General features: G+C 37.5%; 2 protein-coding genes and 1 long non-coding RNA gene across 3 annotated transcripts; 1 reads left to right on the top strand and 2 right to left on the bottom strand.

Moving 5' to 3' along the window:
- Positions 1–189: 189 nt before the first annotated feature.
- On the top strand, positions 190–2099 carry LOC126616873 (pentatricopeptide repeat-containing protein At4g11690). The gene has a single exon (XM_050285003.1). It carries the CDS (start codon positions 382–384, stop codon positions 2083–2085), a length of 1704 nt encoding a protein of 567 aa, XP_050140960.1. The 5' UTR covers positions 190–381; the 3' UTR covers positions 2086–2099.
- A 9038-nt stretch (positions 2100–11137) lies between these two features.
- On the bottom strand, positions 11138–14383 carry LOC126616886 (methyl-CpG-binding domain-containing protein 5-like). Its single transcript, XM_050285019.1, has 3 exons — positions 13968–14383; positions 11859–11975; positions 11138–11764 (listed from the first exon to the last, which is right to left on the bottom strand). Exons 1-3 carry the CDS (start codon positions 14337–14339, stop codon positions 11543–11545), a joined length of 711 nt encoding a protein of 236 aa, XP_050140976.1. The 5' UTR covers positions 14340–14383; the 3' UTR covers positions 11138–11542.
- On the bottom strand, positions 13465–13961 carry LOC126616905 (uncharacterized). Its single transcript, XR_007621292.1, has 2 exons — positions 13589–13961; positions 13465–13541 (listed from the first exon to the last, which is right to left on the bottom strand). It is a non-coding gene; the product is annotated as an uncharacterized LOC126616905 (long non-coding RNA).
- Positions 14384–15928: the final 1545 nt, after the last annotated feature.

Here is a 15928-nt window from a genome sequence, read left to right as displayed (position 1 = left end):
AAACTCACTGAGACTCCCACTTTCAAAATAGGGAACTTTAACGAAAAGCACCCGGTACTGTTCACTTTAACGAAAAACCACATTTTTACACTAAAAAGTCAATCCTGGTACTATTCACTTTACCCTTTATTTTGTCCTTATCATTAAAACTCAAAGTTTTCAAGTTCTTTTCATTAGTTTTTTTTCAAAATATTCCCCAGAGCATTTCTCTTTTACCCGAATCGTTGGGCTATTGTCACCATAAGCCGTGTTTTGTAAAGTTATAAGCGGGTTTGAGCCTGCAAATTTCTACCCGGCTCACATTTCGATGGCCATGCAATGACTACCAAATCCAAGTTCCTGATCGGAAGAAGGCAGATCAAATAACGACGTTGCCGGAAAATGTCGCTAACGAGGGAAGCTCAGCTCCTGATTCAAAAAATGGTTAAAAGCCCGCCACTAAAAGCCTTCTCAATCTTCAACTCCTCCACCCTCCGCGGCTTCCATCACACCCATCAATCCATTTCCTTCATTCTCCACCACCTCCTCGCCTCCAACTTGATCTCCCACGCCCAGTCCCTCATCCTCCAAGTCCTCTCCGGCCGCCTTTCCTCACCGTTCTTCACTCCATCCTCCTTCCTCGGCCACTTAACTCAGCCCAATCTGAATCCAACCTCTGTCTGCGGCAATCTATACGAAGCAATAGTCAATGCCCATGTTCAATCTCAGTCTCCGGAGCAAGCCCTTTACTTTTTGAAGCAGATGGTTGAGCAGGGCCTCGTTCCCAGATCGAACACTTTCAATAATCTGTTGGGGTTTCTCGTGAAGGCGAAAGATCACGGAAAAGCGTGGCGGATTTTCGATGAGTTTAAGGGCAAAGTTGAATTGGATGTGTACAGTTTTGGGATAGTGATGAAAAGTTGCTGCGAGGCCGGCAATTTGGATCGGGGATTTGAGCTTTTGATTGAATTAGAGGAATTAGGTTGGGCGCCGAATGTTGTTTTGTACACTACATTGATCGATGGATGCTGCAAAAATGGCGATTTGGAGCGTGCCAAGAAGATGTTTTCTAAAATAGAGGAGGTTGGTTTGGTTGCTAACCAGTATACTTACACTGTTTTGATTCATGGGTTTTTCAAGAAAGGGTATAAAAAAGATGGGTTCGAGCTCTACGAGAAGATGAAAAGTAATGGGGTTGTTCCGAATGTGTGTACTTATACTTGTTTGATCAATGAGTGTTGCAGTAATGGGGAAGTGAAGAGAGCCCTGAAACTGTTCGACGAAATGCGTGAAAGAGGGGTGGCTCGCAATGTGGTAGCGTACAACACCGTGATCGGTGGGTTGTGCAAGGAAACGAGGATTTGGGAAGCTGATAACTTTGTGAATCGGATGAAGAGGGAGGGTATTAGTCCGAATGTAGTTACGTACAATGAGCTGATTGAGGGGTTTTGCAACGTCGGAGAGTTGGACAGGGCTTCGAGTTTATTTAATCAGTTGAAGTCAAGTGGTCTGTCTCCAACTTTGGTGACTTACAATGTTTTGATTCAAGGCTTTGCTAGAGAAAAAAAGTCTGCAAGAGTTTCTGATTTGGTGAGAGAGATGAGCGACAGAGGCGTTTCTCCTTCGAAAGTGACATACACAATCTTGATCGATGACTTGGTTCGATCTGGTTACACGGAAAAAGCATTTCAGATATTCTCCTCCATGGAGAAGGCCGGAGTGGTGCCTGATGTTTACACCTACGGTGTCTTGATTCATGGGTTATGCACGAAAGGTGATATGAAGGAAGCATCGAAGCTGTTCAAATCAATGGGTGACAAGCATTTGAACCCAAATGATGTCGTATTCAATATGATGATTCATGGTTACTGCAGAGAGGGTAGCTCTTACAGGGCACTGAGGCTGCTCAAAGAGATGAGAAGGAACGGAATGATTCCAAATGTGGCCAGCTACAGTTCGACCATTGGAGTTCTCTGTAATGATGGGAAGTGGGAGGATGCCGAAATGCTGCTCAAGGACATGACAGAGTCAGGCTTAAAACCACCAGTTTCTTTGTATAATGTGATATCTCGAGTGAAATTTAATAAGACACTGGTGAAGTTATGAACGTTTGAATGCAATCCCAATTTATATAGTACTAAGTTTAATAGGAGCACAACAAACGGGGCAGTAGGGTTTCCCGGTGGCTAGCCATTGATCGATGCATAGCTTGTGAAACGAATGCTGACAGTTACTAAGCAACCGGCACACTTGTCCGTCCACAAAACCATCCAAGCAAATTACACACTCATCAGTAGCAGCGTTTGTACTAGTCCCAGTAGTACTGCGTGTGAAGACAATCGAGGCCTGCTGTGGTGGTGTACGGTTTGCAGCCGGTCGTGGAGGAAGATCAATAAGACCATGCAAATTGGGAGCAGGACGCTGGTTAAGATGAAGAACATTGTTATTTCTTGCAGGGTTACTGGAATTAGCGGGAGGTTGATGATCGATATGTGGCTGCGGTGAAGTTAGTTGTGAGTCGGGATAAAGGCGCAGGCGCCTAAATCTATTACACTTACATCGATATGAAATAGGTAAGACACATGAGAAGAATAATACGAATATAACCCATCCAACTACACGGAAAGCTGTTTCGTCGTCATAATTAGCAGGTGATGGTGGTGAAGGAGTAGTTGGCATGGAAGGAGGACGTGAAGAAGAAGAAGAAAACAGAAGCAAATAAAGCTGAAAAGTGACGAAGGATTAGGGCATCGTACCTAGAAGTAAGGATCACGAATTCAAAGTATTTGACTAGATAGTATTTTCTTCGGAGTAGATTCTCTATTCTCCAAATTCATATTGGAAATTATATGTTTATAATGTTATAATATTTAATTTACGTGTGAATGAAAAATAATAGTAGTGTTTTAATTCAAATTCAATTGCATGAGTTGCATATATTTGTTGGAACTTTAGGCAACAATAAAGTGTTTCAAAAGAGGTAGCTTGAGTTTTATATAAACTCAAGTATCCCACCCGTATATAAAGGGATTAATAGAAGAGTTTTTTCATTATTTTTTATTATTTGTTAGTCAAATTTCGAGTCGTGTCTTGAAAGTACGAAATATATAAAGTTTGTTAGAATCCGAAGATTGTAATGCTTCGACTTCGAAACACAGTTATAAATATTCCAACTAGCATCGCCTAGGCTCCTCCTAGGCACTAGATGGCCTGATTATTCCCTAGGCGTTGGAAAATTAAGAAAGTGCGCCTAGACTCTCTTGGGCGTCTGCCTAGCTTGCCTAGTCCGTCTAAGTCCGCTAGGCCTTAGCTTGCCACCCGACTAGCGCTTAGTGTTTTTTAGAACCTTAATTCGGATTTTAGATTGTCAAACTCTGAATATTTGACGCCTAACGAACTATAAGCACAATGGACGAAATTCTGTCTTTAGGACATACTGTTGTGGTATATTTGGATTGTGATTCTTGTATACACTTATTGTTGTGGTATATTTGGTTTGTAATTTTGTGATTATTCTTCTTATTGGGATTTATATTGTTATTTTCATGTTTTAGAATATTGCTCCAACAATCCCCTCTCCTTTCTCCCCTCCTCTCTCACTTTCTTTTTTGTCATTTTATCTCTATAAAGAAGTCAATACAAGATGTTGACTTGACTTAATCATGATCGTTCAAATAAGAGGAGAAGGAAATTTGGCAGGAGAGAATTTTACACCATTTTTTCTATACTTGGATAGGAGGCATTGGAGAGTTCTGTTGGGTTTGTTTTGTTTTGTTGGGTTTGCATGAGTTGCATATATTTGTTGGAACTTTAGGCAACAATAAAGTGTTTCAAAAGAGGTGGCTTGAGTTTTATATAAATTCAAGTATCCCACCCGTATAAAGGGATTAATAGAAGGGTTTTTTCATTATTTTTTATTATTTGTTAGTCAAATTTCGAGTGATGTCTTGAAAGTACGAAATTAATCTATGATATTAGGAGTAGCCCACGTGTAACAATTTTCAAGTCCCTTTCTCCTAGCCAAATATGTGGGCGGCACCACGAATGGGTGACATAGAGGCGTGTGGCCGTTTAGCTTCACATGTGGAATAACTTGCTCTAATAACACAACTCACTCCAACAACTCACTTCAAATCAAGTTACGGTGCATACACAACGCTCATACTCAACCACCTTTGTCAAGATATCTGCCCACTAATCTAATTTCACAAATGAAAACTTGACAATCTGATCTTCCAACTTCTCCTTGATGATGTGTCTATCCATCTCAACATGTATGTTGAATTGGATTATAATCAATGTCAATCACAACCTTATTTTCACAATATAGATTCATCACAAACTCAATATAAAACCTAGGTTCTCTAAGCAACCTCCTTATCCAGAAAAGTTCACAATGTCCCTTAGCCATATCTCTATACTCAGCTTATGCAACAACCGCTTTTGCTTCTTACTTCACTATGTACCCAAATTTCCTCCAAAAAAAGGAAAATTAATCAGAGGTGGATCATCTGTTAGTGATATTGCTTGACCAATATGCATCAAGTGTATCATCTATCTTCAAATTGTCATTCTTTGAATACTTAGTTCCCTTTCGTGGAGCTGACTTGAAGTATTGAAGAATTCTGACTGTGTTCATATGATCCTCACTCGAATACTGCATAAACTAACTCACTACAGTTACATCATATATATGTACATATGTATTTACGTACTTGAAAACTTGACACGGTTAGAAACCATGGCTAGGGAAATGTATTTAGACAATTCAGAATACATAAACTAATTTTCACATTCAAATAGCTAGTATATTTACATAAAGGAACATAAATTAAATCATCAGAAACATACTTCCCAAAGCTAAAAGCCAATATTTTCCTAAGAAATTGCCACATTTAGTGTATCAACCAAAAAATCATACAGCAGAAACCCACTTAATCAAGAAACTTAGCGAAGATATATCGAAACTAGGAGAAAGTTGACTAAGATATACTAAAGTTAAACAGGAGCACGACAAACGGGACAATAGGTTTCCCCAGTGGCTAGCCATTGATCAATGCATAGCCTGTGAAACGAATGTTGACAGTTACCAAGCAACCGGCACACTTGCCTGTCCACAAAATCATCGAAGCAAATTGCACACTCATCAGCAGCGCCGCTAGCACTAGTAGTAGTACACGTAAAAACGGTTGAAGACTGCGGTGGTGGCAACCTTTTTGCAGCCGGTAGTGCAGGAAGACCAAGACGAAGAACATTATCATTTCTTCCATGGTGATTGGAATTTTCATTATTATTTCTTGCAGGATGATTGAAACTATTAGCGGGAGGTCGACGATCAATACGTGACCGCTGTTGATTTCTTTGTGCTTCGAGATCAAGGGGCTTGGTCGTCGGGTATCCAAATATTTTGCAAATTATATGGTACAAGACTACTGTGACGGGGAATATTAGAAATAAGTATGGAGATAGATCAAAGAAAAGATTGTTTTGATAGACGTAACTAGGAGGTGATGGTGGTGGTGGTGATGAAGGATGAATAGTTATCATTGAAGGAGGACTTGCATAAGAAAAAATCATGATTTTCTGAAGAGAGAGAGAGAGAGAGAGAGAGAGAGAGAGAGAGAGAGGAGAATTGAATAGAAAAGACTAACATTTGTAATCGTTCCTACCATTGGATACACACTCTTTCAGTCTTCGAGAGTTGATCGAGAACGAAAATATCTCCGGCCAAATACCCTACATACTCGTTCATTTTATTTATAGATGGATAATCAGGGTTAGTAATTTAGTATATTACGGAAGAATAAATACAAATAGAGGATAGGGTTCCTTCACGCATGGGTCTCAGTAACAACTTTGTCATAAAGATTTCAGCCGGACAAAAAGAAAAAGAGTGTCTCGCACAAAATGGCTATCCTTTACAAGGAGATCAACAATCAAGTCGGAAGGTTCATCCAACCTATTCTTGTGACACTGTGTCCTGTGCGTCAAGCCATAACCAGCAAGCCTATGCGCCACTACACCTTTGCCTCTCTTTTGAATACTGGAGCATTCATCCTCCACCACTGTTGCATAGAGAAAAATTCTTTTAATAATTTATCCATATAAAATTGCTTTTTTATTTGATATGAATAATTTCCTTATACCGTCGGGATATACACACACGGTTAGTCTTCGAGGGTTTATCCTGACGAAAACGTCTCCTACCTAATAGTTTAAGGTATTTGAACTCATGTAACCTCTTTTCACATTCAGCTTATTCTCTTTATCCATATTGTTTTTTTTATTAAAGAATTAATCTCTCTTTAAATCCAAATTTATTACCTAAACTACCCTCTCAAACCCAATTCAAAATTTAAGTTATCTTTACACCTATTTCCTTTATAAAATAATATCTGTAATTGAATTTAAAAAAAAAAAAAAAAAAAAAAAAGAGGTGTCCTTGCCCCATCCCCTCTTCCCACTACCAAACCCAGACATTTGCCTTTTTTCTTTCTACTGTGCATAAGCAATAAATCAAACAATTCATCCCTTTATATTTATCAACAAGCAAGGAAGTTTATAATCTAAGAACATTTGTAAAAAGTTTTTCCTTAGAATTTTCCAATTGCAGAACGTTTGACAAACCATTCGGGATTGATGAAAAAACTTGAAACCCAAATACTCATCTTCTAAACTTAAAAAAAAATGGAAATCAAACGAACAAAATATTCATAAATTGAGTGATACCTTAGTTGGAGGATTCAAAACTTCAAAATCACCATCCATCAATAAAAAAACTTGTTTTTCTCTACAAGACCTATTAGGGCTTTAGCAAGAATGAACGTATGATAAACAAGAAGTGATGGTAGGGTTTAATGAGTTTATTGATAAATTTGAGTTTTATTATTAACTTCATCTTGTACTTAATAATAATAATTATGCAATAAGATAAAATAGACAATTAACAATTTAAATTTAAGTTGGGCGTAGAAAGATGTTACATGGGTTCAAATAAAATTTCTCTAGCTTAATCCTACCAGATAACAAACATAATTGTGAACACAAGTAACTGTATTTGTTGGTTAAATAAATTACTTTTAACATTGATATAGCTTTATAGTGTTGTATTCAAATGGGAATTGGAGAGATTTTAATGGATTTATAAATTCATGGATTTTTATAGAGTTTAATTGATTTGTAGAGATTTCATGTAAAATTTTGATTTAATTCTCTCAAAATCTCATGGGGAGATGTGAGATTTGTGGATGCTTAAAATACACTACAAAATCTCTCCAATTCCCTCTAATTCCTTGAAATTCTTTAAAATCAAATTTTAATTTAATACACCTGGAATATTATAAACTTCTTTAACGTAATGTACAAGTATGCAGCTGAGAATTCGAACTTGGGTACCGAAGGTACACTGCTCAAGCTAACTAGCTAAATCGCTAACACACGTGAAGATAGTTGAGAATGCAGCGGCGGCCCCAATTTTTCTAGAGCCTGTTGCGCCAAAATTCTGCATGCCGCGCTCTAAGAACTTCAGGAAGCGGAGCAAATAGTAATCAACTTAAGGGAGGGACATTTGAACTTTGTCGATTTCTTTGTGCTTTGAGATCAAACCTCAGCCACCTCCGCCACATTCTTCTTTTTATGTGCTCAATTACAAATGATGTATGAGAATTTTTCAGGGGTATCCAGTTAAAAATGGGTAAATTACATAATACTCCTCAAGTTTGAGGTCTATTACAACCTCATACAACATCTTTAAAACATTTCACTTTCATACCTCGCGTATTATTTTATTTCAAAATAATACATCCGTTAGATTTTTCATCCATTAGTCTGTTAAATGCTGACGTGGCTGCCATGTTTGTGCTAATGTGGCTGCCACGTGGCAAAAAAATAATTTTTTATACATTAAAAATATTATAATATTAACCCTATTTAAAAAAAAAAAAAAAACACTAGAAATACCCGAACCCAGATCCCCTTCCTTCCCCCTTACCTCTCTGCAACTCCCATTTACAAAATCCACCGCTCATCCCGCGGTTCATCCCCATTGAAGCACTTCCATACCTAATTCTACCCACCAACCAACCCATTTACAAATTAGGAGATGAACAGCTAAGTGGATTGGATTTTAGTCATTATTTTACAGTTAAATTGCTTAAACATCACAATAACAACTATAAAAAGTTTCAATCTTTATAAGAAATAATACCAAAAAAAAATATCACATAAATCTGGAAGGATTACTGTAAAAATAGAACCTTTATACATTCATATGAAATTTAAGCAAAACCAGAAAAAAAAAAAAAAGTAATGAGATTTAAGAAGATACCTATGAAGGTAGGCCTTATGTGAGGCGACGCTGAGAGACGCACACGAGAGAGCAAGTTCCCGATCATCGGCCAACTTCTTCAACTCCTGAGTGACCGCAAGATGGAACAGTTGCGGATGATTCTGCAAGACGGTGCATAGGTCCTTTCCGGGTCGGTTCTGCAGGTCGAGCGGCGAGTTGAGGCTGCTGAACTCGTAGTGGCTCGCCCCGGCTCTGGCTACGAAGGTCAACAGCCTAAAGAACCGATTGACGGTCTGCAATTGGACGGCGGGGCGGGAAGGAGCGAAGCTGGTGGTTATGCGGAGCTTGAGGGTTGAGAAGGCGAGATAATGGTCCATCAACAATGGCTAGAATTTGGATTTTAAGAGTGGGAGTGAAAGTTGAGAGTTTGTTTGTTTTTTTTTTTTTTTTGGGAGGGGAGAAGAATATATGGAGAAATTTGGATAGGGTTGTTGCAGTGGTTGAGTCAGGACAATGTAGGCGAGGCACTAGCCCTCAAAAACCACACCCGCATCTCAAATTCCACAGTTTACAGAGGGGAGAGAGAGAGAGAGGTGGGACCCGCGCTGAGAGGTGCACGGGTGGAGGGGATGGATGGAAGGGTGGAGGGGATGGACGGACTGGAAGGAAGAGATTGGTAAGGGGTTAGGGGTGGGATGTGGGGTTGCGGGGAATGATTTCTGGGTTTGTGTTTTTCTTTTTTAAAAAATTAAATTAAATAGGGTTAATATTATAATATTTTTAATGTATAAAAAAATCCACGTGGCAGCCAAATCAGCACAAATGTAGCAGCCACGTCAGCATTTAACAAACCAATGGATGGAAAATCTAACAGATTTATTATTTTGAAATAAAATAGTACGTGAGATATGAAAGTGAAATGTTTTAAAGATGTTGTATGGGGTTGTGATAGACCCCAAACCTGAGGGGGTATTATGTAATTTACCCGTAAAAAATTTAAAGGAGTTTATGAGATAAAAAAAATTCGGATGTATTCAATCAAGATTGTAAAGGAGTCTATAAAACTTAAAACTCGAAGTGCATTTAATCAAGAGTTAATTTTAAATGATCTCAACAAACAAACAAAAAAAATGGGCTTTAGCAAACTATGTCTATCTCCCTAAAATTTTGAATGAACTCGCCTAAAATTCACTTGGATGAGGAAGAGAAAGGGAGAGAAAGAGTTGAAGAGCTTGTCAGCTAGTTAAAAGTTTTAATTTGGAGAGGCTATAGTACTACTGTGCAACCTATTTATAAAAAAATTTAACTTTTTTTGGTTTTTTGTTTTTGGTCAAGGGGAAGATTTTATTCCAACCAAAATACAAACTTACAAACAGATAAATGCCCAACAACACCTATAAACAACCAAAAATGGCCTAAACAGAAAGAAAAAACAACATAAACAGAGCCCAAAAGCCCAAAACCAAAGAACATCTGAGAAGCACCCACTACCTTCTCCAACAACGGTCCAAGGAACTGCCAGCCAGCCGATCATCTCCTTCACTGACGTCTCCTGTGCACAGCCATAAGTTAGGGGTAATCGGCATCCAAGCGAAAGAGGCCAATCACCAGGTAGAAGCTCAGAACAAGTCCCGAGCAATACTGTTGCAAGCGGCAGACAAAAAGGAGAACGTGGTGGTGTGGAAAACACCCGAGCCGGTGCAAGCGTCGAAACTCTACACATAAACTCAATAAAGGACATGGTTGAAAAACAAAGCACGAAAGAACCAGGAAGAAGAAAACCTACGGAGTTGGAGGAATTGGATAGACCGAATTGAAAATTGGGGAGAACCAACAGTAGATGCAGGGAGAAAAGAAGGAGAAAAGGGAGAAGAGGATTCAGCACCAGACCCCAGTCGAAGCTAGGGCCAGTGCCACCGAAGAGTCTGGAAGAAGGTCTCATAGAAGCACTCTCACAGCGGAGAGAAAGAAATCTCACAGAGGAGAGGAAGAAGCTAGGTCCGGTCCAACTATTTCTTTGATTTCCTTTATTGATTTGATTGATTTTTAGCCGCTTGAAAGCGGCTTGGAAACAAATTAATAAAGGGAAGGAAAGTTCTTAGAATGTCATATGAACTTATGCATATTTTTAAGTAATATTTCATATAATATTAATATGAAATCATTAATTTGTTATTTCACTTTAACTCCGTAAAACTTATCTTCCAAAAGAAGTTATTTTAACTTTTAACCTCATTTTTCATAAGTTTATTCATTTATTTACTTATTATTTTATTACAAATATATATGTACACCAGTGGTGGCTGATAAATTGGTTTTCAACTTCATTTTTTTATAAGTTCTTTCCTTATTTTTTGGTATGAGAAAAACGGTCACGTTCATTTTATAAACTTATAGTGAACTACTAAAAGAAGTATATTAAGCTCACTAACATAGAGTTTAAGCAAATTACAAGTTTAGTGAATTCAACGTGGTCAATCATGTTGATTAAAAAAAAGAGTTAAAATATCTTACATAACCTTGCAAATAAGTCGTGTCTTGCACATGGCTTGTTTTGAATAGAAAACCCAACGGATAGGATGAGATCACAAACAATATGTGAAAGATATTACAAAACGCTTAAAATTTTCACTCGCCGTAAATAACTTCAAATGTTTTGTGGAGACAAATATTCATGAATAAATCAATAAATCAATTGCTTTATGAACAATAAACAATAACCGTTGGATTATATCAACAGTCATTCTTTTGTTTTTCTTCAAAACAAAAAATTCACATATCCAATAGCAGCAGGTACTGCTGCTATTCTTTCAGCAGCCAAGTAATGTTCCTAAATAAACCGTCCTGACACAAACTCCAGAAGGAAACAGATAAAACCAGACATGACTTACATGTATATTTAAGAGACAACTGTATATGGTATCCAAAATACGCTTACAACTCCATAAACCCGAAAACGAGCAACAACATTACAGTTAGTCTAACATCACTTGGAGAGAAACAAAAAACTACAACGGTAAATATAAGAGTTTTTGAATATACCTATACCCAAAATAGGCCAAATGCCAAAAAACAATGTCGATGAGCTTCGCTGTCCACGATATGAATTCTTTGGATCCCAAAGATACCAGAAAAGATCAGTAGGGATGGAATATGGAGAAACGGGATCTAGTATTGGTCAGTGTACGTCTGTTGGCAAAAAGAATGACCGTTTTCTGCAGCGCAACCTTTGTGATACAGCAGGAGGGTTCAAAATGTTTCCGATGAGGGTGGACACTATTTTTTGGATGGGACTAATGCAAATGCAGCAGCCCATTCTTTTGATGTAGATTCAGGGACCTTTTTGTTATCAATAAAGGGTGTCCAGGACTGTCCGGAAGAGTCTGTAAGAGCCCATTCCACCTTCTCGGGCACATCAGTATAATCAAAGTTCAACGCAGAATTCTTTGGCTTTGTGCTAGACTTCTTTTGTTTTTGGCTTCCAGAACCCTCGACAGACTGCCAGAAATAAGGTAGCCGGAAGATGGAAATTAGGATTAAGAAGAATAAAATGGAAAAGTTACCACTTTCGGCAAAATTAGTTCTGACTCACTGTTTTGTCAGCACTAGCATTCTCTGTCTTTGCCTTTTTAGTTGTTCCTGTTTCAAGAAAGCGAAGAACTTCTATCTTTGAACGAAACCGGCGACCTGAGACTGGATCAAAGTAATACTGCAACAGATGATTTAAATCTTGCTCAGACTTGATTTCCGGAAAGCAATCTTTTATATTTTTATATTTATGTAGCATTTAATTTATCTATATGGAACCGTCAAAGGAATTAAAGAACACAAGCAACAACAAAGATAATCCACTTATGTCATCTGCAAGTAAACAATTTCTTCCCATTTAGGCCTTGGAATAAACTTTACTAAGAGGTATTAACCTACGGGCCACAAGTCCTCTTCCTTTTTGGTTTCCTTCTGTTTTGTGTTTCGCGGTAAATCTAACATGTAGCTCACTTAGATATTGATGCTTTTCTTGGGAAAAAAAATGTACAAGCGACAGTTAGATGCTCGTTTATGTTCATGAGCCAACTTAGAAAAATTTGAACTACAGGGACAAAAACTTAGGAGCAGGACTGGCCAGTTACACTTTTAGTTAGTTCCCCGCCAAGTAACAAATTTTGTTGGACTTTAGTTTCCTGATCCAACCGTTGAGTGGTCACCATGTAGTCAAATTTCAAGTAAACTCTCCCATCCAAAAAGTGATTTCCAGTGAATGGAATATCTTCAACTATACATCTACACTGTATCGTATTATGCATTTTTCTTATACTTATTTATATTTTCTTAATGGGACAGTTCCCTAACTTGAACCGACAAGAAATTAAGTAAACATTTTGTGCATGATAAGAAGATTAAAAATCTAGTGGTTGGATCAGGAAACAAAATCCTAAAACAGTTAATAAGTGGTGTTCTCTTTCTGTAACACTAGTGTCAAATGATCTTCCCTCCTTTTACTAATATATATTTGTTTCTGGGTAGTGGTTAATGGATATACCTATCAGTGACTCAAACGGCAACAGAACACGTTGGGGAAAAAACACTAATCAATTGATAATGTCCGCTAATTAATGACTAAGATCTGATCCTAATGATACACAAAAAAGATTCAAACCAAATTCCATAGAAAGAGTAATTAACTAATAGAATAATGTGTTAAATAGAATGTATGCACCCTTCTATACATCATTGTATCAATTTTTCTTTTCTTTTATTAGGTTACCATACAAAGCCACGGGGACTGATTACAAAAGACCACGTGAATAGCCCGGCAATCATGTTTTGAAAGCTCTGATTATGCTACAAATGGTAAACAATAGCTTGAACCAATAAGTTCTAACTATTCTACCTCTAACCAACTTAATAACAGACGTCTAAGCCATAACGGCTATTATACAACCTGGTTGAATTTCAAAGCAAAGAATCTATCCAATACAGTCACATTTCTGGAAAGCAAACCACCAAACAATCGGAAACGTGTAAGAAACATTCTTGGAAGTGCAAAGTGCAAACATCACATAACGACTTCGAATATAGGATAATACAACCTCAACTTAGAGAATGACAGCGAAGAAAACCGCTACAAATAATTTCCTTCCCAACGCCAACTAAAATTCGAAATACACGTGTACTGAAGAGGATTTGACAAACAGACGCTTTTAAGAATAACTTTATAACATCTGGGGTAGCAAGACAGCATGAACTCAAGACTAATTAATTATCTAATACAAACCTTAAATACCAACTCCTATGAACACAATATCTCAACCATAATTACACCTTAAATACCAACTCCTATGAACACAATATCTCAACCATAATTACCAATCTTACACCGAAACCGAAGCCCTTTTACTAGTTTAAATTCTTTGCCCAACACCAAGTATTAAATTCTTGATTTTCTTTTAATGGGTTTAAAACACAGAATCCAATTTCCATTCGAAATAATATACAGAGAATCTAATCGAATCTAAATGTTCCTTCTCTTTCTCCTTTTTCTTTCACAGAATCATTTTCCAACCAGCATTAATCTCCAACCAGCATTAATCAACAACAAACCAACACATAATTGAGTTCAAATAAAACGTTAAAATTAAAAGTTTCCATTGCTTGAGCTCATTGAATAAAGAACAAGAATTTTTGAAACAAAGAAACTTACCCTATCTGTAGATCCGGCGGTTAAACCAGAGCTCCGAACTTTCTCCTGCACGGACCAACCCGGTGGCAACCAGTTCTCCAGCGGTTCCGAAACCCCTTTTCGCTTGGCACGCCCCGCCCCTCCCTCCGTGCTCTCCGCGCCGGCTCCGGGCTCCGAACGGTTCGATTGCTGCGGCGCTTTGTGGGGATTTTTGGTTTGGATTGGGGTTCGGCCATTGGAGGTTGTTGCGGTGGTGGTGGCGTCGATGAAGGAGCCCGGTCGGAGGAGAGGATCATGGGGTGAATCGGAGTGTAGGGTTCCGGTGCGGTGGTCGGAAAAGCTTGGGCGTCGATCCGCGTTCATATTTCGACACGACGCTTCGGGGACTGACATCGGGCGGTCTGTGTCTGTGTGCTGGGCTGAGAAATGAATAGAACCGGTTTGACTGTTTGTACATGTTTTATGAGACAGGGTTAGGTAGTGTTGGGCTGGGCCGGGTCAAGTGCTGTTATGTAAGGTGAAATCAAACCTATTGATTAATAGATATTCGTTAAGAACCATTTAATTTGATATCATCATAATATATAGAGATGACCAATCAACTTATTGAACTGTTAATAGATATTCGTTAAGATCCGTTTAATTTGATATCACCATAATATATATATATATATACACGGTTGGTAGTAGTGATAGCATGTAAGGTAAAATCAAATCAAATGGATCTTAATGGCTTGATTTCCATCGAAAATGATCGATATTTTTACAAATTTACATATTGATATTTTTACCAACACCAATATTTTAAACATTAGATCTAGCAAAAACAAATAGATAAATCTTGCATAAAGACATGAAAATACAAATCTGGCATAGCTGCATAAGAAAGACTAGCCAAATTTGGGTTTTAATGTCACTATCTTACTCAGATGTTGTTTCCCGTCGCAAATCTTCAATCATTAACCACTGCTACTCAATTGATCGGGTGCCTCTTCTCGGCAACGCATTTTTGTGTTCAGTGATTGTTAAAAATGAAAATTAATAAAAAAATATTTGAAAATTTTGAGTTTTAACGATAAGGACAAAATAAAGGATAAAGTAAATAGTATCAGGATTGATTTTTCAGTGTAAAAATATAATTTTTCGTTAAAATGAACAGTAACATATGTTTTTCGTTAAAGTTTATTGGTTAAAATGCTATTAACACTATATGGTAGGATCTTTTACACAGATGACTCGCTCAGCCTACCATTTTTCGTTCATCCAATCAGTTTCTCAATTCTTCTTGGAAATGGTGGCGGCTTTTGATGGCGGCACAACTGATTGGTGGAGGCAACAGTCTTCCAGATTGAGGTTTTTTGTTGTTGTGGGCTGACTCTTTTTGGATATTTCTATTGTTTTTTCTTTAGTTATGCTTATGCCTGGTTGCTTTGGACTGTTTTTGAGCTTTCAATATATTTTGCTAGCTTTTTTTTTTATAATGAAGTTATCTAGTTAAGCCCTAATTCCTCTGTGATTTTTGGTTGGCGGAGCTTCCCTTAAAGTGATAATTTATTGATTTATTTTTCTCGGTTACATCTTTGCTTTCTTCAACTTCGGTTTTTGATGCTTTCATGATCATTTTCTTTGATTAGCCGGAATTCATTTATATTATCAATTCAACTACAGTGAAGAAGAAGGTTTATTTTTAGCTACGTCTCTCTAAAACTCAATTTTAATCTACTTTACTTTGTGTAATTCAAAAGTCATCATTTTACTCATTAAAACTCAAAGTTCGCTTCACTTTTGTTCCTTGGAACTCGATTTTGATCTTATTTTGCCTCCTGAAACTTTGAAAGTCGTCTCTATAAAGCTTAAAATTCGCTTCACATTGCCTTAGATCTATTACTTTCTTACGTGGGTGCTCCAGGCTAATCAATTTTTCTTTACATTTTTCATCTCTTCAATTCTTTTAACTTAATATTCTATAATTGTTTATTAAC

The sequence above is a fragment of the Malus sylvestris genome, chromosome 3, assembly GCF_916048215.2.
Source record: "Malus sylvestris chromosome 3, drMalSylv7.2, whole genome shotgun sequence".
Taxonomy (NCBI): Eukaryota; Viridiplantae; Streptophyta; class Magnoliopsida; order Rosales; family Rosaceae; genus Malus; species Malus sylvestris.
This window is presented reverse-complemented; position numbering and strand designations above follow the sequence as displayed.